At 36.4% G+C, this 23,957-nt stretch overlaps 1 protein-coding gene across 5 annotated transcripts; it reads right to left on the bottom strand.

Moving 5' to 3' along the window:
• Positions 1-12,311: 12,311 nt before the first annotated feature.
• On the bottom strand, positions 12,312-21,925 carry LOC121315952 (dual specificity protein phosphatase 10-like). 5 transcript variants are annotated; one of them, XM_041250586.1, is made up of 4 exons: positions 21,849-21,925; positions 19,727-20,538; positions 13,249-13,608; positions 12,312-12,709 (listed from the first exon to the last, which is right to left on the bottom strand). In XM_041250586.1, the coding sequence occupies exons 2-4, from the start codon at positions 20,514-20,516 to the stop codon at positions 12,444-12,446; spliced, it is 1,416 nt and encodes a 471-aa protein (XP_041106520.1). In that variant the 5' UTR covers positions 20,517-20,538; positions 21,849-21,925; the 3' UTR covers positions 12,312-12,443. The 5 variants fall into 5 exon arrangements, with proteins under 5 accessions (XP_041106520.1, XP_041106519.1, XP_041106518.1 ...); XM_041250585.1 differs by having other exon boundaries at positions 19,727-20,565; positions 21,849-21,917; XM_041250584.1 differs by lacking the exon at positions 21,849-21,925 and adding an exon at positions 21,726-21,792.
• Between the last annotated feature and the right edge of the window lie 2,032 nt (positions 21,926-23,957).

Here is a 23,957-nt window from a genome sequence, read left to right as displayed (position 1 = left end):
TCTGTCTCCTGTGTCAGTGAATTACCCACCACCCTTCCACATAGCCATATAATTTTTTTTCTCTTATTTGGCTTGTAATGGTTTGCTATCATGTGACTGTAGCTCCTGGTAGGTATTTCACATGCATATTAATAACTGCATGCTTTTTAAAAAGATGCTTGTTGCTATAAGCAGACACTTGTTTATCTAAATTAGAGCTGGAACTAGAGCACAAGCAACAGATGTTCAGTTCTGATTGACAGAAAGCATTCTGCCTGGTAGTAAATTAAGCCCAGTGACATACATTCATTTTTTCCAATGGATTTTCAAAATAATCTTATAATATCAATCCATTAAATAATGCATGATCAATATGCATTCGGAATGTGATTGTCATTCACATTTAAAGCAGTCCAGATGCAGTGAGGGAGGAATGCAGATTGACCATTAATGCATTGTCTTTCAGAAGTTGTATTAAAAGGACATCTGCCTAATGGGTTTGCCAGCAGCACTGCCACTGATTTCAATTTCCTCACAGTGTTCATAGTAACACAGGCCGTTTCACTGTGAATACTGGCTTTCATTTGTTCTATGGCCCTACCAACACTATGCCTTTAAACCATATCAGTTGCCTTTAGGGGGTAGTCTCAGGTCTGGTTATAAATTAGTTTGCAACAGGTAGTGCGGTTTGTCAGAAGTGTTGACACTGTAACACCAAACTAGTTTTTGTGTATCCTCCAAAATCCTAAAATGCTTGCTGATATGTTTGGCACGTGGACATTGCAACTACAATACTCAGAACATGCATCAGAAGGAGTTGAGAATGACTCTATACTGCTGTACTGTATACAATTTCTGAGGTGAATCCTGGAGCGACATGATTAGATGCCAAAATCAAGGCTCATTGACACCTGGAACGATAAAATCGGTCAAGGAGAACTTCAGAGTTCAAAACGAAATGATCAGATTTTGATAAATCAAAGCCATAACGTTCATGCTAAGAAGCGCTATGTCTTCCACTACGATGGGCTCCATATTTGCCAGGTTGTAAACATAAAATATGTAGGAAGGCAAAATTTTAATTAAAAATATTAAGTTGTAGCCATACAACGCCACAGAAGGCACCACCTTCAGATTAAATTAACATTTATTTTAGGTTCCTTTTTATTTGGCACTGGAATTATTAGGCAAGGGGGAGACAACACATATAAACAATCTTTGTTTTTATTTTATTGTTCAGTGGGAAACAAGGGCACAATGGAAGTTTAAATCAAAATACAAAATAATAAAAACACTAAAAACCAATGGGAGTATTATTCTTTTACAATTTCTTATAGGCCCTGAAGCACCCTGTATAAACAGGGCTAGCAACTATAAGAGTTAACTGACCGCTGCCCAATCCCACTTATTCTTACAGGCGCCCCAGCTACACTACACTTTTAGCCTACACAACTTGTCCAATTGTATCACCAATTCTGAGTGCAGATATTGATGTGCAGTATTAGTACCCCCCACTACAGGCAGGGGTGCTAGAGGGCGCTAGAATTAGGGTATAGTATAGATCCCCCAATAGAACAATTACAACACAAACGTTAAAAGACAAGGTAAGTAGTTAAAATAAATAAAACCAATTACAAGAAATAAAGGTAACGAATAAAACAGACATAAAACAAAAAGCCTGCTATCTACGTGCTTGGGTTCCTGCCCGCCTGTCCACCATCCTGAACGAGTTCAGGCCAATCATCCTTCTCTTCTCATTTTCCTTAGATATACTGCTTGCTCTTTCCACCGCCGGCATGAGTTAGAGCGAGATCAGCAAGACCCCTCGCGCTTGTGAAGGCTTGCAGCACAGGAATAGAAATGCCGTCTGCACAGTTCAGTTGGCTTTCCCTTCCCTCCTTCCCCTTTGTTGTACCACTTGCTCTTTCCACCACAGGGCATTAGTCAAATCAAGATCAGCAAGACCCAACACGCTTGTGAGGGCTTGTAGTACAGATGCAGTAACAGTCACCAACACACACAGGCATGCTGTCGGCACAGGAACCAGCACATTAAACAGAACATGCAGTCTTAGGCAGGAGGCTTAATAAATCATTTACAACACATACAAAAAAAAAAAAAAAACACTCTGTGTATGGCCCAAACAACTAACCTTAAACAGAAAATGCAGCTTGAAACTAACTAGGGATACCTGCCTTTTAAACCTACCGGGTGTGTCGGTGGGGGGATTAAGTAAAACACACAAAGCAAACGAAATATAAAATTAACACACTAAAACGTGACTGTGTTACAAATACAGTGCATGCTGGGATAATGTTATATTAACTCCTAAAGTCCATTGCCCTGCTAGGAACTGTAACTAGAATATTTTAACAGTGTTTATATGCACTTAACACACACACACTGTCTTGAGGCGTGGAAACAGGACACAAAACTCTTAGCTGAGGGGAATACCCTGGGCAGGCCCTGTTTCATGCCTTTTAACATTCTGTGCTAAAGAAAGCTAAGAAAGATTACTCTGTACTGGTTTGGCAAAATGAGCTTTAGTCACTGTTCCATTTAAGACAAGGATAGACCACCATTTCTATTTCATAATGGTTTAAATATATTGTAATATTGTGATAATCGCAGAAGAGCTCAACGGAAAAACAGATATGCCTGTGAAAATTACAGATCTGATGAAAGAAAGTATAACCAGCGGTCCAGATAAGCTGCGTACCTACAGTTTTTATGAATAAAAAAATCAGAACTACACACTAAATTTAAATGTAATGCTTAAAAATACAAATAGCAATTTTGCTGCACAGCTTGTCTGCCTTCCTATCTCGTCTCACCTAAAACTTCCACTAACACCTACAAATCCTAGAATACAATGTCTTCACTTACTAGGAAACTGTACACAACAAAAACCAACCCAACAAACATTATCCAATCTCTGGCTGGCCCTGTTGTCTTTGCAGCCAATCACAGTAAGAATAATAAAAAATTCGAAGCTACATAAGTGACGAGTAAACACCACAGTCCAGCTACTAATCTAACTGGGACCATCGTCAGAAGCAACCGCAGAAAAAAAATGCCTATAATAGTAAACAAACTGTTTAATAACTTGTTAATGCATTTCCTTATTTGATTTATCTGTATGGCTTTATATTGAACATGTTCACTGAGTTTAAGAATTTAATGTTAAAATATAAGTAAATTAATTTGCAGAGTCAATGTGACACTTAAAAGAAAGTGCTGCACAGATAAAGAACCTTATAGAACACATGTATGGTTGTACAGTAGTTCAAAGTAACATTGCAATTAAGATAGAATGCTCTTTTTAATGTCTACCTGTCATAAAGACGGCTGGAGTGGGGGACATCAGACCAGAAACAGGAACCACGAAATAAACAAAGAGAGGTGGAGTTTGGTGAAGCTGAGCGAATGGTCTTGCTCAGCATTTAATAATGAACAGACGGACAGAAAATAAAAGGTTGCAAGACAAACAAAAACACAGGACACAACACATTTGCCAAATTAAAGAGACAAACAAAATGGACTAACACTAAACAAACACGGTGAGCTGATATTTTTAACTACTATTATTATTATTATTATTACCTCCGTCTCCAATCCCATTTTCCACTCACCGAACACACAACCCCGAGTGAGTGAAAACATGCTGCTTTTATGCAGCTGCACGTGAATTAATAAAGTGCAATTCCCCGTGCTCACATATTATTACTTTTTACTTGCACATGAAGTGCTGTGCAATCCTCATGCCTAAATACAAATATACATTTTAAACACTTGTGTTGCACAGACCCGTTTATATCCCGTGTACCAATGACTACACACCAAGATTAACACACAACATACAACACAAAATACACACAAGGGTGGGCACTTTGCCACACTACCCCATTACCATTAAAGATTGTGCAGTATTTATCAAGCTGACTCGTGACTTCAAGATAATGTTACATTTTACCCCTGAAAGTACATTTTACTGTCTGTGTTACTCCCAGACCTAAAATCTTATCTGGAGCATTGAGTACAACCCTTATAAATGGACATTTGAAAAGAACTTTGAAACAGACTTTCAAAGTGTAAAAAGTTTTCAGAATGTCAACAATGAAAAGAAAAAAAAGACTATTATGTCTTTTAAACAGTTGTAGCAACAAGTGGGGAAATGTAACACTGTATTTTTTGGAACCCTGCTATTTACTCTTTAAACATTACATACTAAAACTAACCAACTGTACCACATTATTTCCTTTCTGAGTTACAAAGGGGTGTGAAAGTAGGATATAAGCCCATGTTTAAGTGGGTAAAGAAAAATAAATATGTGTGAGGAAAGTCCCGAGCCCTGAGGTATGACGAACTGGGTTATTTTTACTTTACTTAATGTTTTTTGTTCTACAAAAACAGAAGCAACACAGTAGAGGCTTTTCAAAATGTGGTCAATACAGTAGTTATTTAGCTTTATGAACTATTTGTATGTTTAGTCATCATGTCGTAAGTGGTATAATTCCTGTTTGGAAAATTTATGTCAGGACCATTCACTGCCAGAAAACATTCAACTTAACATGAGCTCTACTGAAGCTGATTCGATTTTATTTGGGCCTAAACCACAATCTACATACATTTGAGTATAAAAAATGAATGAAAATCTGTTTTTGCCTTCACTTATTTACTGATATACAATATTGCTGATCAGGTAAAAAAGAAGTGAGACAAGTCATATTTTCAGCTACAACCCTGAATAAATAGTGCATGTAATGTAATGCTGTATATGTATTCCAGTCAGAATACATTTAGTGGTAAGAGATGTCTGAAACATAAACATATCGTCATAATGTTCTGTAATTCAAACAAGTTTTAAACATGTGCATGGGCGTCCTATTTAGGTGTACATGCCAAAGAATATGGGTGATGTGTGGTGTTTTTCAAATCTTTGGACTGTACTGTATTTGCTTTAATTCCAAAAGGATATATTTAACTCCTAGGATATATTACTGCTTTGCACAAAACACTTTCACAGAGCTTTTAAGTTTCTTTTAAAAGCGTTACAACAGCTGACAAGCAGCTCTTACTACAGGAACCTTGTGTTTGGTTGAATGCATCACTATTGACTAGTATTTTCACGGTCAGTTTGGTCTGTCACGGTTTAATATATCTTTCAGTGACAAAAAAGATTATGTATTTTTTACAGTTATTGCATTTTTCAAACATGAGATTTGGCTCTGAATGCTGTGTTACAGTACAGGAGCTGATGTTTAACTTTGCACCTGTTGTTTTTGGAAGTGTCCAAGGAAACCAAGTAGATAGACCTATTGGGTTACATTATATATGATACTTCCATGTACTGGAGAGAGCCAATAATAGCCAGAGGTTGAATATGGGCCATGCTTCATTAGCTGTGTTTGACCTTGGATGTATGTAAAGATTTTTAAAAATCTACTGTTGCATTGTATTGAATTTTTTTTGTTAGGGAAATTCTGAAATGATGAGATCTTTAATTGCAAACACGTTATTGTAATCTTTTGTTGTATTAATGCAACACACCCATTGCCCTAAAAATACACTTTATTTAATGCAATCAGTAAACAAATGAGCTTGATGAAAGTTTTTTTTTTTTTTTTTTTTTTTTTTTAATCTTATCTGTATCCCCTCCCTTCATGACTAATAAGAGTTACTAATTAGTTTACTGGTTGAATAACTGGTTATGTTGGTTAATTTTTTTTTTTTTTTTAAATTAAGGTCCCTTAAAAATTAAAATGTGGTGGCAGATCTGCCAGTGTTTATACTTTTGATAGGAATTCATTAAAATGAATTACAATAATTTCTTAGGTCTCACATTTTCCTATATAAAAGATGTGTAGCACCATAATGCTGAGGCTACCAAAACCCCAATTCACCTTAAACAGGAAATTATCCATTTAGATTTAAACTTACAATTAACAAGCTGCAGGGCCGGCCTTATGTTGTGTGGGGCCCTAGATGGTGATGATTATGTGCGGGGTCCATCACATCAAATGAATGCTACAATAGCAAACGTATCTTAGTTAGCATATAACCATATGCACCTACATATACTGCCGTTAAGATATGGTAAATAATATTAATGATATTAAAATGTTAATGAATACTTGTTTCAGTTTGTTTGTTAGACTTTAACATTTTATATAATTCACAACTTCAAAGCACTCGGAATTACAGTCTACTTCAAACATATGACGTATTGTTTTCTAAAACCCCAGTAGGCCTACTGAAAAATACTGTAATGAATAACCAGGCATAACTAGCAAACATTCACAAATTTGACATCAAATTATATCATTCTGAATACAAAAATTGCTTTTAGACAATTTAAAAAAAAAATACATGTCAAGTTTTCTGCTTTTACATGGTATATTAACTGTCATATTGATACAGACATGAACAAACTCTTGAAAGAAAAGTCAGTGACTTTTAGTATTACAAGAGTCACACTGACGAGAGTTCACAAATTGCTTAAAATTAATCAAAATACAGTAATATCAGTGTTAGAAACTAACAATACTGTGCATTTCGAAACGTGCTATTCCTTAAGTGAAGTGCCTAAGTTGGAATCAACAACAACAGTTGGGGTCCCTAAAAATAGGCTTAGATTTATTTTGCTAAAAAAAACCAAACAAACAAAACACTTAGATTTACATTTTTTTTTAAACAAAGCACACTCATAAACTCTCAGACAGATAGATCAATCACCTGTTTGTACCTCATTACTAAGCAACTACTGTACTGTGTACTTAGAAACTGACACTGACAGCACCAGACGGGATGACAGAGGAAAAAACTTCTCTCAGCTGGGTAACCTTGCCAACCATGAAGCTCCTGTTGCTGTTCACAAAAATGCTGGCTGGCTATGAATTTCTATCTATAATAATTAATGTACTCACATACACACGAGTTCTTCACTAAAGTCTCAATTTAAAGACAGTGGTAGAAAGCCACTACAGCAAGTACAGTAGAATCTGCCAGAACTGACGGACGCTGTATCTACAATCAATACTAATGAGAGCAAAACAAATACAAAAAACAAACAAGGGAAACGCAGATCTTTTCAAGAAAGATGGGAGACTTTGTATAAATGGATTTTATATTTTTAAACATTGCAATAACAGTTCTGCTGTGACGCATCCACTCTATAATTTGACAGAACAGGTGATTTATTTGTACTGTGCAGGACCTTATTTTCTCCCATTGGTGTTTGAGCCCCACAGCACTCACGGAATCATCGCCTGTGCACCTATTACACCCTGTAACAATTTTTTTTTTTTTTTTGGTTCCTGGGTAGTAAGTGTTATTTCCTAATTGTTTATGCCTCAAAAGTATAGAAAATGGCTAATGGCCAAGATAATCCATCCTCTTGACAGGTGTGGCATATCAAGAAGCTGATTAAACAGCATGATCATTACACAGGTGACCCTGTGCTGGGGACAATAAAAGGCTAAAATGTGCAGTTTTGTCACACAACACAATGCCACAGATGTCTCAAGTTTTGAGGGAGCGTGCAATTGGTATGCTAACAGCATGAATGTCCACCAGAGCTGTTGCCAGAGAATTGAATGTTCATTTCTCTACCATAAGTAGCCTCCAACGTCGTTGGAGAATTTGACAGTACGTCCAACCGGCCTCACAACCGCAGACCACGTGTAACCACGCCAGCCCAGGACCTCCACATCCAACTTCTTCATCTGCGGGATCGTCTAAAACCAGCCACTGGGACAGATGATGAAACTGTGGGTTTGCACAACCGAAAAATTTCTCCACAAACTGTCAGAAATCGTCCCAGGGATGCTCATCTATGTGCTTGTCATCCTCACCAGGGTCTTGACCTGACTGCAGTTCGGCATCATAACCGACTTCAGTGGGCAAACGCTTACCTTTGATGGCCACTAGCACACTGGAGAAGTGTGCTCTTTACAGATGAATCCCGGTTTCAACTGTACCAGGCAGACGGCAGACGGCATGTGTGGTGTCGTGTGGGAGAGCGGTTTGCTGATGTCAACGTTGTGAACAGAGCGCCCCATGGTGGCGGTGGGGTTATAGTATAGGCAGGATAAGCTACGGACAACGAACACAATTGCATTTTATTGATGCAATTTTAATGCACAGAGATAACGTGACGAGATCCTGAGGCCCATTGTCGTGCCATTCATCCGCCGCCATCACCTCATGTTTCAGCATGATAATGCACGGCCCCATGTCGCAAGGATCTGTACACAATTCCTGGAAGCTGAAAATGTCCCAGTTCTTCCATGGCCTGCATACTCACCAGACATGTCACCCACTGAGCATGTTTGGGATGCTCTGGATCGACCTGTACGACAGCGTGTTCCAGTTCCCGCCAATATCCAGCAACTTCGTACAACCATTGAAGAGGATTTGAACAACATTCCACAGGCTACAATCAATAGCCTGATCAACTCTATGCGAAGGAGATGTGTCACGCTGCACAAGGCAATCAAGACTTATGCAATCAATTATTTTCTGTTTTATATCTGTAACTAATTTAGAACAATTTGTAGATTATATTTTTCACTTGACATTATGGACTTTTTTGTGTTGATCAGTGGCAAAAACTCCTAATTAAATCAATTTTGATTCCATCTTGTAACACAATAAAATGTGGATATTTTACCTCTATTTTCTTGCATTGGTGGCGTAGTTGTGGGGAGCCGGGGTCCTCTTTTAGGGGTAAGTGAAGTTCACTTCCCAGCTTTAGAGGCCTAGATGGACTGGCCTCGTTCTCCATGTGCCAAAGGGGACCCCTGACAAAATATATCCTAACTCCTTTGTTTTCCCATTCTTTCAGCATTAGGTTCCCCTTGGGGAAAGTATTGGTTGATCAGTTTAGTCTTACCTCCACGAGAGTGGCACTCTGTGAGTTAAGGGGTAACCCTGTACTCTTTACTAATGATCTACTTTTATCTTTTCATAATTTCTCTCTGGAGTCCCCTCCTTTGCATTTCTTATTATTTTTCAGGGTGCCTGTATCCTTGTGTGACTCTACCTGAGAGACCTGGCTGCGCCAACCTCCCTAAGTGTAGGCGACCCTTGTAAGCCGAGGAGACTTCTCTTCGGTCTATCCACTATCTTTCTCTTAATTTCCCCTTGGGTGAAGTAACCATAGTTTCCCAGCCTTGGATGCCGAGTGGCTCAGTCTCACCTCCACGAGGGCAGCTCCACATGAGCCAAGCCTGTATTCCTAAGTCACAAAGCACCTCTCCTATTCTCAATTCCAGAGGTTCTTCTTTCACGCAGCCCTTGCTCCTGTCTTGTAAAGTTACACCTGACAAAGTAAAATAAACCCCCATCTTACAATTGATAAAATATAATGTTGTCCCATTCTGCTGCACTGCTCTTTAAGGGGCAAGTACTGTAGCATTATGGTATTATTTAGAATGCCATCAAGTGTGCATAGTCCATGAACTGTGCATTTAGTGAAAATGATATGGAAACTGTCTACACTGTAGCAAAGTTGCCCTGGATTTTACAGTCTACTGTAAGTGCAAGCAGCATGACTGTTTAACAATTTTCTTACTATCTACAGTACTAAGAATAATACCCATCATTAAATAGTTTTAGACACCTAAAATAGTTATTACACACAAATCAAAAACATTGTTTATTATTGTGAATATAATTCCTTGAGAAAAGTTAATTCATATGTGTTCTATTTTTGGTGAAAATGTTCAGAAAGAAGACAATTAAACTGTATTGGCATCTGACAACCATTCATTCTTTATTCAAAGACAAAAAGCATGGTGCACAACCCCCGCTTTTGATAACCATCTTATCTGGCTTATGTTTTTTCACAAAATGACACAAAAACCTAGGAGGTTCTGCACATTCTCGACCATATAAAGAAAACCTCTGCTAATCAAGATCCCTTCAAGCCTGTTGTCTAAGAGGCTGTCTTTCCTAATATGTCGAAAACACAAACCCAATGCCAAATGCAGGGCTGCTGAGATCAGGGCTATTCTGGTGCAGACGGGTTATATACTGCTGATAGGGGAGGATTAATGAGGCAGCCTGCTCGTCAGTCACAATTAGAAACAACACTAAAAACTATTTTGGGGCTGTTCCTATGCAGAGAACTTGCTCTGCTTATTAGTTTTACCACTTCTACACCAGTAGGTAATTAGAGCTGCAAAGCTGCAGTAAATATAGGATAATATGCCAACGGCCAATTGAAGAAATTTGTACCTACTTTGCATCCATTCTGTAATGCGAGGGTCTTCTTTAAAAAATAAAATCTTCTATTACTGATGACAGCATACTGAAGACTGAAGATGTTTAAATATGGCGCTCACATTTGGCTGTCACTTGTAGGTAAAATTATAATCTTTTTTTATTGTGACCTACTATACTTCCTGTGCTACAGTTGGCCTTTCCTTCTGCCTGTAGGAAGCTGTGTGGGATCCGGTTAGGTCCTTACCTGAAACACATAAAGTGAATTTACAGCACTGTGGCAGGATAAATGGGCTTCTCTGGTCCATGTAGAAAAAAGATCAACTACAAAGTTTTACTTCTGAAAATGGTGTTAAACTAATGATTGGTTAAAAAAAAAGACTCCATTAAGTACTCAGAAGATCAAGCATACAAGCAAGACTGTGTTCTCTGTAGGCATGAACTACAGATCTGAGTTTCTGCAGTACATGTGCCATCCTTAAAAACTGCATCAGTTTCATACGGTCCAGACATTTTTTCTTCTTCCAAGAAATAATATGCAAGGTACAAACTTTCAAAAAGTACTATACTTGAATATTAAAAATAACTTTATAGAAAAGATGTGGAAAAATAATACATAGAATTTTAAAAAAGTGTATATTATTAGAACAAGTGATAGAAACTCTTAAAAATTCAGTTAATAAATGACATTTATAGGGCAACAGTATTATTTTGCAGAAAAGTAATTGGATGCACTGAATCAGTTCTTAAAAGATAAGAGAAGACTTGAAGCCCTATCTTGAAAAGAGGGTGTGACTATATTATGAGGCACAAGGGTGTTACACTAATGGCTCACAAGTGACGATAAAAAAATAAAAAATAAAGGAAAATAAACAGTACAGTCTTATTCACAAAGCATTCACCACTCTGCAAACTGCTAGTGTTGCAGAACTAGCCATAAAATAACTATGGTGCATGCAGAAGCTCCTAAATTAACTATTTATTTGAAGCTTTTTAACATCAATATTTTATTTTTAGCGGAAAATAAATAGCATGGTGGTATAGTAAATGGTTTGTGAATATGACTCTAACTGTGCTAAACTTTTTCTTGATTTCTATTGGTAGCAACGCATTTCATTAAGAATAATTCTTTGGACGTCTGACATGTCTGTAAGCAAACTGTATCGGCAGAATATTGAAGCTTTACTCTGCTCTAAAAGACATTTTCTCCATCAGAGTAAAATGGCTAAAGACAATAAGGAAAGATGAGTGAAAGCCAAAAATAATGTATGCTTTATGTATTGTGAAGACTCATTTTTTGGAAATACACATACAAATACGTTTTCCACTTCTTTTTTTATGTGTACGAAATAATAACTGCCATAATGCAATTATATGTTACAATAATACAATTTTGGTTATACACCACGGTTGTATAAAAATATTATAAATTATATATATATATATATATATATATATATATATATATATATATATATATATATATATATATATATATATATATACATTCTGATAAACATTTGCACCAAGGTTAATGGCACTTTAACCAAAATTGACAGAAAAAAAAAAAAAAAAAAAAAACGAGAACAAATAGAAAGAAAATGGCTTTTGCTTTTTTTCTTGTAAATAATCACTGAGCTGGCAGTATTAACACACCATTTACACTTTAGGTCCAGCTCCAATTGTTTTCCACTCTATTTATTGCACAATAAGCCACTGAGGGCATATAACGGCCACGACCTCAATAGTTATCCCAATATTACCCCATAGAAAAATAGGACATAAAACACACCAAATAAACAAGTCTTTCTTAAAGATCTCTGTAGAGTTCTATGGCATTATTTAGCCGCCTTCTTTGCGCCAACTTGGTTCCCCCATTCAATAAATGGCGATGTTTATTTTAATTTATTCTTTTAAATCAGGACTTCTCAGTTTGAAGATTTTCCTGTCTATGAACCTGCACAGACGGCCTCACTCAAAACTCTGCAGACCTTCTTTTCAATGCATTTTACAGTCCTGTTTTGCGGCCAGTTCGAAAAAAAAATTGGAGGCCCCCCCCCCCCTCACGGATTATAATCCAGTGAACACATGCTCTTTTTTCAATATTGTTTGTACCGGTTGCTGTAATCATTTTCTGAAGCACCAAAAGTATAGCGTGCCCTAAAGTAATGAAAGAAGGCCATAGCAGAATCTTCTTTCAATGATTCTTTGAAACCAGATCAATAAGAGAAGTGGCCCCTTTACACAACAGTCTCTACCCCAATAAGCTTTGGTGTGAGGATTCGGGGAGTTATGCCATTGTTCAGATCTTCTTCAAACTCCAAAAGTTGCCCCATGAAGTTAAGGTTAGGAGATATAATTGGTCTCCTCGTTTTAACAAATTTATAGGCATCCGTCATGGTCATCCGTGTGTGCTTCATCAAATACGCGATCACAATTGTGGCGGAACGAGACACACCAGCTTGACAATGAATAAGGAGCCCCTTGCCACTCTGGTGGGCTTCCACTGAAAAAGATAAAAGACAAAACAAAAAGCGATTACATTCCTCTTTTTTAAATTTTAAAAAGCATTATTAGCTCAGAATTGTGTGTCTGTGTTTTTACTATCAAATCACCAAGCAGTTACTCTAGATAACTGTACAAACATGTGTGGCTGGATGTTGTGGTGATGGTTCATTCAGACTAGCTATGTTTTAAAGTTTGATTAAAAGCTGAAATAATTCACATTGCTCATTAAAAATTATATATATGCCCTTTTACAGGTTGCTGCCCGTAACAATTTTTCATGACAATCTACAAACGACTTGGCCACGATATAACTTTAAAGCTGAATTGGCTTTTTCTGATGCAGAAATTCCTGTAGAACTACCCTTAGTGAAGTGTTTTTGTTTTTGATAAGAAGGTACTCCAGTTTGATAATAAGATCAGCTTCCTAGTTAACTTTTTTTTTTGTTCCTCACACATTTAGAGTTCAGCCAAAGCTAGCGTACAAATTTAAAGTCTGTAAAACAAATGTAATGTCAATAAATTTGTAATGTCACTTACCAATAAATTCAAAGGCCTCCTCAAAGTACTGCCTGAGATTCTGTTTGTTGCTATCAGTGGCAGGTAGCCTCTTGTAATTGAAAATGCCTTTCTCATAGTGGAAAAGTGGCAGGTGGGTGGTGACGTTAATAATGTATGCGATGTTCATCTTCTGCATCTTCTCGAAGTCTTGAGCATCGTATTCATTTCCAAGATAGAGGAACGGCAATATGGGGGTCAGTTCAGCGTTCTCTATGTCAGGGGTAGTTGGGAGGGAGTGAGGTATTGTGGCGGACGCACCCCCGGAATTCAGGCTCTCTTGGAGCTGGAGGGAGTGGTCACAGAGGTTTTCATGGTTTAGCCTGAAACTGCTGAGCCCACCTATAACAATTAGAAGATATAGAAAAGTCAGCAGACAGAACTTTGTAAAACAAATCCTGTGTAACAGTCAATTGATACAATTTTGTGCAATTGCAGCTACCTAAAACACCATCCATTGCTCTGGTGCCTCTACTTTTGGGTACCAAATGAAGAGTCAGGCAGAACTAGGCCCCAGGTTCCAATTCCAATTATTCATATTTAATAATCGAATGCAGATTAACATTTTTGTTCTTGTATTTCTTTATTTTGAAAACTTTTAAGACCTGCAATCAATGAACAAACGTATTTATAGGTAAATTAGGGAACTGACACTAGGTGTATTTTAAAATGTGTTATCCAGTAAATTAAGAACAAAGTAGATTGGACACAAATACTTGAAGTGTCAGGATAGTCTTGTTCTCCATGTGCTCTACTCAGTTGTCAGTTTTTCTTTTTTTTTCAGTTAGTCAAATGCAGACCCAAAGCACCTGTTATCCCCCCCCCCCCTCCCCCAAAGTACACAGTTGCACTAAAGAGGCTGAAAACAAAGTATCAGTTCATGTATTGTTCACACCACAAGATCTGATGTCATGCCAAGTGATGTCATTATGTGTCTCCACTGCATCCCCATGGTAACATGGCAGGTGGAGAGCCTTGTAACTGTTGTGAAAGGAGGTGCAAATGGCGCAGTCAGACTCAGGCAATAACCCATTTTGGAACCCACTCCATATAAACAAATTAGCAGTTGATGACAAAAAAAAAAAAAGTCAGTTTGGAAAGTACCTACTTCTTATCAGTTAACAGATTTTGTTTCGGTTTATGTCATCAAGTTCCTGTGATCTTGCACATTATCATCTCTCAGGGGGTGTGATGTTGTTGCCAAAGTCAGTTTATAATGACTTCAAGTGTTCCTGTCAACTCTCCTTTATTTTCCAGGACTCTCCCGTGTTTTGGTCACTTCTCCCAGACAACTACCGTGACAGCTCTTCTCCCGTATTTTGCTCAAAACTCTACTGTTGAACCCCTTTATGTCAGCAAAACTTTAATTTTGGCATGTACTGTCTGTGGTTAGTGCAATTCCCATCTGTACCTAGCAGGGTTTAGGAGACCGGTGGCAGGCATGCAATCAGTGCCTGAGGCAAGTGCACAAAGTTGACCATCTAGAATGACTGGACGTATGATAAGCCCTCCTCGTCCGGTAACGATTTATTTATTTATTTATTTTAAATATCACACACACACACACTTCAAGTTTCTTGGACCACAGCATATTCTCACATAATTCTAAGCAAGACATACTTTCTGTAAACTATGCCGAACTAATTATAACAGTGGGACATGGCAGCAAGTATGATGATGTTTGTGGTGAGCACAGGAGATCACAAAAACACCCAAAAAGCCAGTGATGATCAGAAAACCAGCGCTTCAATAACATCTTTCATTGACAAAGGAAAAACAGAGATCCAGAAAGTTACATATGCAGAGACCTTGACATGTTGTGACTAGTTCAGAAAATCTATAGTAGACATGTTCCCAGAATCACAAATTGCAAAATATTTTGCAGGAAAATCTAAAAGTCACGCAAATAGTGAGAGGCATTTCTATTACAATTTCAGCATCAACGTTGCTTTAGAAATTGATTGATAATATGTGTTCATATACACCAAAGGTTGTATTCTGATCAAAGCGTAAATGCGAGCGCAAGCGCAAATAGCGCTTGCCGTCGATTCTGTGACCTAAAAATGGAGCGGAGACCACACTGCACTGAAACGGTATTCTGAAGACATATCCTGTGCCGTTATACAATGCCTGCCCCATCACCACGTCGGCATAAATGTAACCATTTCATTACAATCAGCCAGTACATGGGGCAGTGGAACGTGGCCAGAGTGCCACATCCTGCTCGCTGGCAATAGCATCATCAAGCAATAATTCATCTTGGTCAGCCAGCACATGGGCAGCCCAGAGCTCAATGGACAAGGTTTGTCCTGTGCTGGTAATTTTGTAATATATATATATATATATATATATATATATATATATATATATATATATATATATATATATATATATATATGACATAATCACAGAAAATGCTCTTGTAATAAAGAGTTTTTTTTACATTTTTATCTGCAAACCCCCCCCCCCCCCCCCCCCCCCCCACTCAATCTAAAAATGGCGCCCCTGCACAAGTGCCTCCCACTCTCCAACTCTTTGACAGAAAACACCTCCTCACTTGTCTTTTTATTCTTGGCCAAAATAACCAATTTTGTCATAACTATTTATCTCTCTTTTTATCTGGGTATTACATAATATTAACTTTGTACATGGTTGGCTACTAGAAATTAAAATAATGCATGTCAAAAATCAAGCTAAACAGTACAGTTTTACCAGACATTTGGTGTTTGTTATTATACAAGGCTGGTCCATGATGGTGGCAGATCCAAAAACAACTGATTACTTCAATGACAATACGGATTGTGATCTTTTTATGTATTCATTTTGGATTTAGCTTTTGTACTGAGCTGAAGCAGTTCCTTTCCTTTACTGTATCCCCGGGAGTTTAAAATTTTCTTCTGGGGATGAGGTCTCATTCATGAACTAGATTAGCTACCTGTTTTATCTAAATTATACTTAATGTTTTTAGGCCACTGACATATAAATTCAAATTACTTTTGCATTTTTCCAGTTTGTAAATTATATTATCTAATAATGTGGACACCAGTTAATGACACAGTGATTATGTGCTTAACTTCATTAGTTCTTAGGAAAAAACATTTTGGGCAAAACATTTTTTTAAATACATTTCATAAACTTATACATTAACCAAATCACCATTCCCCGCTGAAAAAAGTTGAACTGTGACTCAATTTCTCCCAAACATTCACATTAAAAAAAGTTATCTTTGTGGAAATGGGTTAACAACAAAACAACACAGTCTGTGTAGAACCACATTTCCTTGTTAGTGCTTCAGCCAGTCACATGTCTGTCAGCATCAATGACTTCATTTATGTGCTCTGAAAATACAGCTTGTAAAATAGGTGGTTTATTTTCTAATGCAAACAAAGTTTAAATAGACCGCAACATTTACTTTGCATCTATCAACACACCCAGAACTGCAGACTCAAATGCAAAGCTATAACAATTCTAGGTGAATTTACAACATCTGATACATAATTATGCATGAAGTTTTGTTTTTCCTTGGGTACATTATATGATAGCATGAATCTCTTTCATTGTTATAAATGCAAATATTTGTAGCCTTTTGCTAAGACCAAATAATTAAATACTGATGCACTACTGTTTAATTAATAAAACCCCACTGATATTAGTGAGCCAACTGAAAAAGCCTTGTTTTATTAATTTTCTTACCAGGTTTCTCTACAGTTCTACTGCATATCATATCATTGACTTTATGGAAGAACCAAAATTTATACGTAGAATCAAGCATTAAACTACAATCTGGCACCATCCTTCATTAATTAGATGTAGCCCTAACTGGGTATTACCACCAAGTTGTTTGAATTTCTGAAGGACAGTAATCTTCTGCAGACCTAGATAGCCACATTTTAGCCAAACAATGCATTCTTGCAGAATAATAAAAAAAAAAAACATATTTCATCAAATGCATTTCCAAGAGTATGGATCTGTGATATAATATTAGAGAATCTGTAAATGTTACAGAACAAATGCTACATATGAACCACCGACCCACACATCCAAAGCAGCCTTGGCAGAGGTCTGATTTATTTTTTTTTTTTAAACTATTACTGTCATTTAGAAATGTCACTCGTCAAGTTTTTTTTTGTTTTGCAGACGATCACATTGTTATTCCTTGCAAACAAAATAACTTAAAGTGATTAGCAATCTGTTGCCTCAGCAGTAATGTGCACATTGAAACTTGTTATTTTCAGCTCAGTTTAATGAAGGACTGGGAAATGTGGGTTTGCACTTAGGGGGATTATTGATGGTACTAATTTGCATAATGTATTGGTGACGTCACCATAGCTACTTGTTTATATTTGATTGAAAATCCTATTATTTTACAGGTAATCCATATAAATGGACTAAAACACTCACCTGGTTTAAATATGTGTTATATAGAACAGTAATCATGTTTTTAGAATGTAAATAAAAATACAATTACGTTTATTTACACGTAATTGAGCCTGCTTGCAAGCAGGTTATCAGTCATATTTTACTACTACTAAAATATTAATAATGCTAATACTAATATGAACTTACGCTTGTCAAGTGACCCCAGAGATTGGTTATGCCTTCATGATACCAGTCGCTACATATGTTACTGAAGCAGTACGGTCACTAGAGGTACGAGCCCACTGCTTCGGATACTATACCTTGCTCCAGTTGTATGTAATGTATAACGATTTGGTAGCGGATTTTATTAACAACTTTTGTTTAAGTAATATGCATTATACAAATCAAAAGATCGAATTTTGCATTTAATGTGTGATTTATAGTTCTCACATTGTCAAACAGTTTCTGTTAATAGGAAGAAAAAAAAAAAGAAAAAACCATACAGTGCGTGAACCCTTCTGAGGAACCTTCAAAGGATTAAAACAATCTATGCGTCACAGATATTATAATTCTGTAAATAACGATTACAGAACAAGTATTCCGTCTTGAAATGTTAGCCATGCAACCTAAAACAGTTTACAGACCATACCCTTAGTGTTCAGCCACAACGATTACAAATAGAGTGTGATACATCCTTTAGTCTTTCATTTAAACCGTGCTTCCGTATTTGCTCTGCTTTATCTAAACACTTTTTTGTGCTTACTAATCTGAAGTGTTTTCTTTGATTACTTTGTTTATTTGCCTTTCCAAGACAACGACGCCACCCGTTTTAACTTGTTAGATATTAATATGGTATGCAATTATTCTGAGTTGGAAGTCACTACCAAAAATGTAATTATTATGTGAAAACGTCTTGTATCTTTCAATTTACACTTCAATAATAACTACTCAACATTGTATCCCAAGCTTCCCATAAACTGTATCCAATGAATATTTTATTTTGTTTGAGTGAACTGGGTCAGACTGCTATTGGAGGAAATTCACATTTAAATTCTACATCTAAAAGTCATCTTTAAGTTTACACCCTAATTAGTCAATTAGTACTTTATAATAACCAGCAGAGCACATAGTACCTAAATTTAAATTCTGCTAATGAAATGAAAATAGATGACAAATTAATTTTCTGTTACAGATGTTTCTGTGACACAACCTTTTATCTTCAAGTTACCAATATATTTATGTTGACATAATTATGCTTAGCATTAGCTAGGGTCTGTTAGATCAATCAATAAGTATACTCTCTAATTATTCCTTAAATAATATTTTAGTAGCAACCTGATTAGGTAAAAAACGTGTATGCAAAAATTATCAAATTATATCTGCCAGTAACTGACCATGAAAACAGTCATTTAATGCTACCACCAAGGCCAGACAAGATCTGATTATATTTTCCCACCTTGCCACTGCACCAACGAAACTGTTCCAATGTGCCTGCCACTCAGCACCAAAGATGGAGAAAATACCCTAATTAAAAGTAGCAACACAGACTGCAGAGATAGGACACACTGTTTACAAACATTAACCAGGCAATGGACAGGAGCAATAAATCATACAGTTCGATGATATTACAGAGAATGCCAAACAAAGAAAAATCATAGTCCACTCTCTCCTAAATTGTGTTTCTGATGTCCAAGAAAAAAAGGAAATTACCCTAAAAGGCATTAGTTTTCAATTTCTACTTAAACTCAACCTCCAGATTCAGATAAGAACATGTATTCTGAACAAATGCACAGAAATTGATATATGGACTGCTAATTAACTGTAGTAACAGTATCAAAAGAAAAGGCTTTGCAAACAAGGGCACATTGTGTGTAATTTGCTCTCACACCAGGTACAATATTACACTATTCTAAGAAATAATTTGGTCTGGTCTGAATAATATTCTTTCTCTTTGAAACAGCAGTGCTGAACGCATTTGTCATTGTTGTGTTACAATTACCCAATCCCAAAAACTGTGAAGAACCTTAAATTCTGTATGGATTACTTAATAACTGTATGCATTACTTTTACTACACAAATCCCAGTGAAAAACAAGGTTTACCTTTTAAAACAAGGGGGTCCTTGCCTTCTCTTCTCAGTGACTCCAGCACTACATGTAGAGGCTGGGATGGCATCACCCTGGTTGGGTCATTGGTATTCTCATCATAGACAACAATTTCTTTGGAAAAAATCCTTTTGAAGGAGTCCTTTCCTTCCCTGCAGGAGATCAAGTCCAAAACAGTGATTTTTCCTTGCTGGAGCCTTCTCCTGCTGATTTTATCAGAGCAGTTGATGTGAACAGCCCCTTGAATGTGGCTCTTATTGTACTCCATGAACGGTCTACAGTCAATAATGACGGGACCAGGCACTGGCTGGTGACCTTTGACACATTTGGTTATCCTCTTAGCCAGTTCATTGGGATAGATAATCCGGGCAGCAGAAGGCTGTTTAGCAGGGCCAGAAGTTGGACTTCCATTCCCACTAGGTGTACTTAGTGCATCATTGCTGTTGACCATTTGGTTGGTGGTACCAACAGTACAGACACCTGAGGTCAAGTTTGAGCTACTCACGCTGACTTGGCTTTGGGTCTGACTGTCCTTTTCAGAAGTTGCCACAGTGCAGCAACTGGCACTGCTGCATCCACAAGACAATGAGCGCGTAGAGCAGTTGGATGAGGGCATAAAAATGAGATTAGTAGCCCTGATTTCCACTACAGTTGTGTTAATAACAGCTGTACGAGTAGCAGTGAGAGAATCCAGGTAGTACGTGTCCAAGCAAAGGTTGAGTTCCTGAGGTCTGACTGGCCTTGGCAGCGCTGCCACAATTCTGTCATCTAGAGGAGATGGAGGCATGGGGAAGCTGAAAGCTGTCAATCTATGAAGAAAAACTCAAGTTTCAAATCTAGAAGTTAAAACAGAATTCAGTGGCAATTATTTTTTTTTTTTTTTTTTTTAATTGAAACAGGGCTGCAACAACAAATTACAAATAGCATGTGGTTATGATAAATAAAATGATTTACCCGGCTTTCTAAACAGGTACTGTATTTGCATTTTTAAATACTTGCAACAAAAATTACAGCACTCACATCATAAAGAAAAAACGTGCTATTTTAATACGTATTCTTATTGGCATAGCTAAAGGGATAGCAGACTTGAATGGATGGTAAACTCGTAACAAGCCACAGCAGAATGTATTTGGAGGGCTGTCAATTTGAACAGCAGGCACCAATGCAACAGCTGTATGAATTTATTTTCTAAACAGATCCATAAACTTTTTAAAATAGGAAGCATATTCAAAACAGTTATCATATGAACACTACAAGTCCCAGCTATGCAGCCGCATGGCTATGTATTGGTTATAAAAAAACAGCCAGAAATCTACATAGCTATCATATCTAAAATACTGCATCCTTTGAGCGTCTACCTCAATGTCAGTAACCCATCTGATTAAAATAAATACACAACATAAACGTAGATGTGTACGATCTCGATTATTATATACACCAATATTTGGGTAAATCAGGCGTGAAGAACACGTACATTACGATGTTCGAGACTGTGCATACGAACGTGCAAAGAATAAATAGTTTCTTTTTTTGTTTTTTAAATGCCAAAAAAAGCCCTCATCCCACAAAGCCAAGACTCAAGACATACTTAATAATAACTTGCACAACAAGAATAACATTACTGTACTATATATATATATATATATATATATATATATATATATATATATATATATATATATATATATATATATATATATGTGTGTGTGTGTGTGTGTGTGTGTGTGTGTGTGTGTTCACTTTGTAATGTTGCTGAAAACATGACTTTCTGATATTTACACTTTGTCTTAGTATATACTCAAAAATCGATATCCTTGCTGAGTAAACTATCACTTAAGAACCGACATGAGCCCTACAGGTACCGTAGGCAACTAGAGAATACATTGTAAAGCCACGTAATGAACGCACATATTTGTGTAGAACTAGTAATCTCACTAAGAAATGCACTTTTGTGTTTCCCACTGTACATTTAAATTAAAAAAAAAAGTGAACTTACATTTATTGAAAGCATACACCTCTCATGTTTGTAGCCATTTTTGGTTTTTTTTTGTTGTTGTTGTTTTGGTTTTTTTTTTTTTTTTTTAACACAACTGCTAAATACGTTTCAAACCTCACTCACCTTGCCCCATTGACGGAAGCTGTAACATTCTTTTACTTTCTGCTTTGCTCCCCGTAATGTAATATACAAGAGGGTCAACCAACCTACAGAAGTCCCCTTTTCTGATTGACAACTACATAAGCCAATCAGAGCCCTCATTAATATTAAAACTTAAAATAAAAGCCAACCAAGAATGAAAGAGTGGAGTTTGTGGGATGTAAAATCAGCTTGCTGAGGATAGTTTATTGAACAATGATCTGTGTCCCATGTGAGAGACCACGGGTGATGTCATTGGTATCCAATCAAAAGGCTCCATGCCGACATAGCTAGCGCGAAACAGCTGCTCTTTATTTACATATAAGCTGAAAAGTCTAGCGGGGATAGCAAGCTTGGTCTATTAAATACAAGTGTACTGGGTAATTGTACAGTGTGAAACGTGCTTTTCTGCTTTGTAAAAACTAACCCCCGGACAAAACACTGACGTGTTAAAAGAAAGAGGGCCTGAACAAGTGGGAAAGGCTGGCAAGTGTGTTTATCAATATTTAACGTTTGGAATGTAAAGTATTTCCATAAAATATTTTTTATTTATATTATATATATATATATATATATATATATATATATATATATATATATATATATATATATTTTTATTTATTTATTTATTTATTTATTTTTTTTTTTTGCTGGTCAGCTGCTACATGACATGTATTACTTTACCAGTCCACACTGGGTTTTTTTTCTTTCTTTTTTTTTTTTTTTTTTAAAATCAATGGACATTATGTTCTCCAAAAAAAAAAAAAACCTCACGAAAATAAAGGTATGTTTGACACATCCCTGCGTCTAGTTCTCAAAACATTGTATCATTTTACACTACTGCAGCATTTGTATTCTTTAAATCAAGGGGAGAAAACTGAAATATCTAAACAAGGAAAATAGTTTGTGTGTATGGCAGTAGCTAGTATTGACATGAAGCAATGACGTTATGTTCCAGTTTTACTATATCTGTTCCACTGTATCCTAACAAGACTCAAGATTATTATTATTATTATTATTATAATAATAATAATAATAATAATAATAATAATAATAATAATAATAATAATAATACATATTCAGTAATACCACACACCCCTTCTATATATGATAATTAACAAGAGGTTTGAAGTACATTTTGGTGTACGGAAAATGTACTGTATAAACAATTAATAGGGACATAAAAGCAAGTAAGAAGAATAGAAACCATATTAATAAATGAAACATTTTAAAAATGCATTTCTTGATTTGCAACAAACTAGCTACACTTATTTTAAAGCATTTAAACATTTGAATAATTCATTATTCTAGCAAATACCTCTGATTAGAATAGGCTTTGGTGACAATTAAGTCTGACAGTCTCTGTTCTTTTACATATAAAAGTTCTGCTGGACTATGTGTTGAATTGCCCTGGCTGTTCTCACAATGTGCCAGGTAACATTGCTGGTGCGAATTTTTGATATCTGAAAGTGTCCCTTTTATGAAGTGTGCAACTTGCTAGCACTGCCTGTGTTCCAAGCTAAGAAGATGCATGCTTTGCTTGGAGTGTCTCAAAAAATATAATAAATTAACAACTCATATGAGCTTTCTATTTTTATGAATGCCTGCCTTAAACAGTGTAATGTAATTATGGCTAGTATTATTAATGCTAATGCAGAGAACTGATTTATTCCTGGCATAGTTCCAAGAATTCAGCAGATTAAAGTATCGATTTTTTTTTTTTTTTAAAAATTGAATGTCCCTTCTTGAAACCAGTGAGGGAATGTGGATAAATAACAACATACATCCAGATATCTTGTAATGACATCATACATCCAGATATCTTGTAATGACATCATACATCCAGATATCTTGTAATGACATCATACATCCAGATATCTTGTAATGATATTACTGTACAGGGACCCAAATAACAATCCAAATCTGGTCAGAAGTAGCTTACTAGTGACCACCACACCCATGGGAATGTTTTGTTTTTCTTCAGATGTCTTTTTGTTTTTAGTATAGATTTTCCTAATTGAAGCTGTGTGTGTGTGTGTGTGTGTGTGTGTGTGTGTGTGTGTGTGTGTGTGTGTGTGTGAGGGAATGCAGTGT

Source organism: Polyodon spathula, chromosome 5 (assembly GCF_017654505.1).
Source record: "Polyodon spathula isolate WHYD16114869_AA chromosome 5, ASM1765450v1, whole genome shotgun sequence".
NCBI lineage: Eukaryota > Metazoa > Chordata > Actinopteri > Acipenseriformes > Polyodontidae > Polyodon > Polyodon spathula.
Note: the sequence above shows the minus strand (reverse complement) of the source record. Positions and strands in the feature narration are given on the sequence as shown.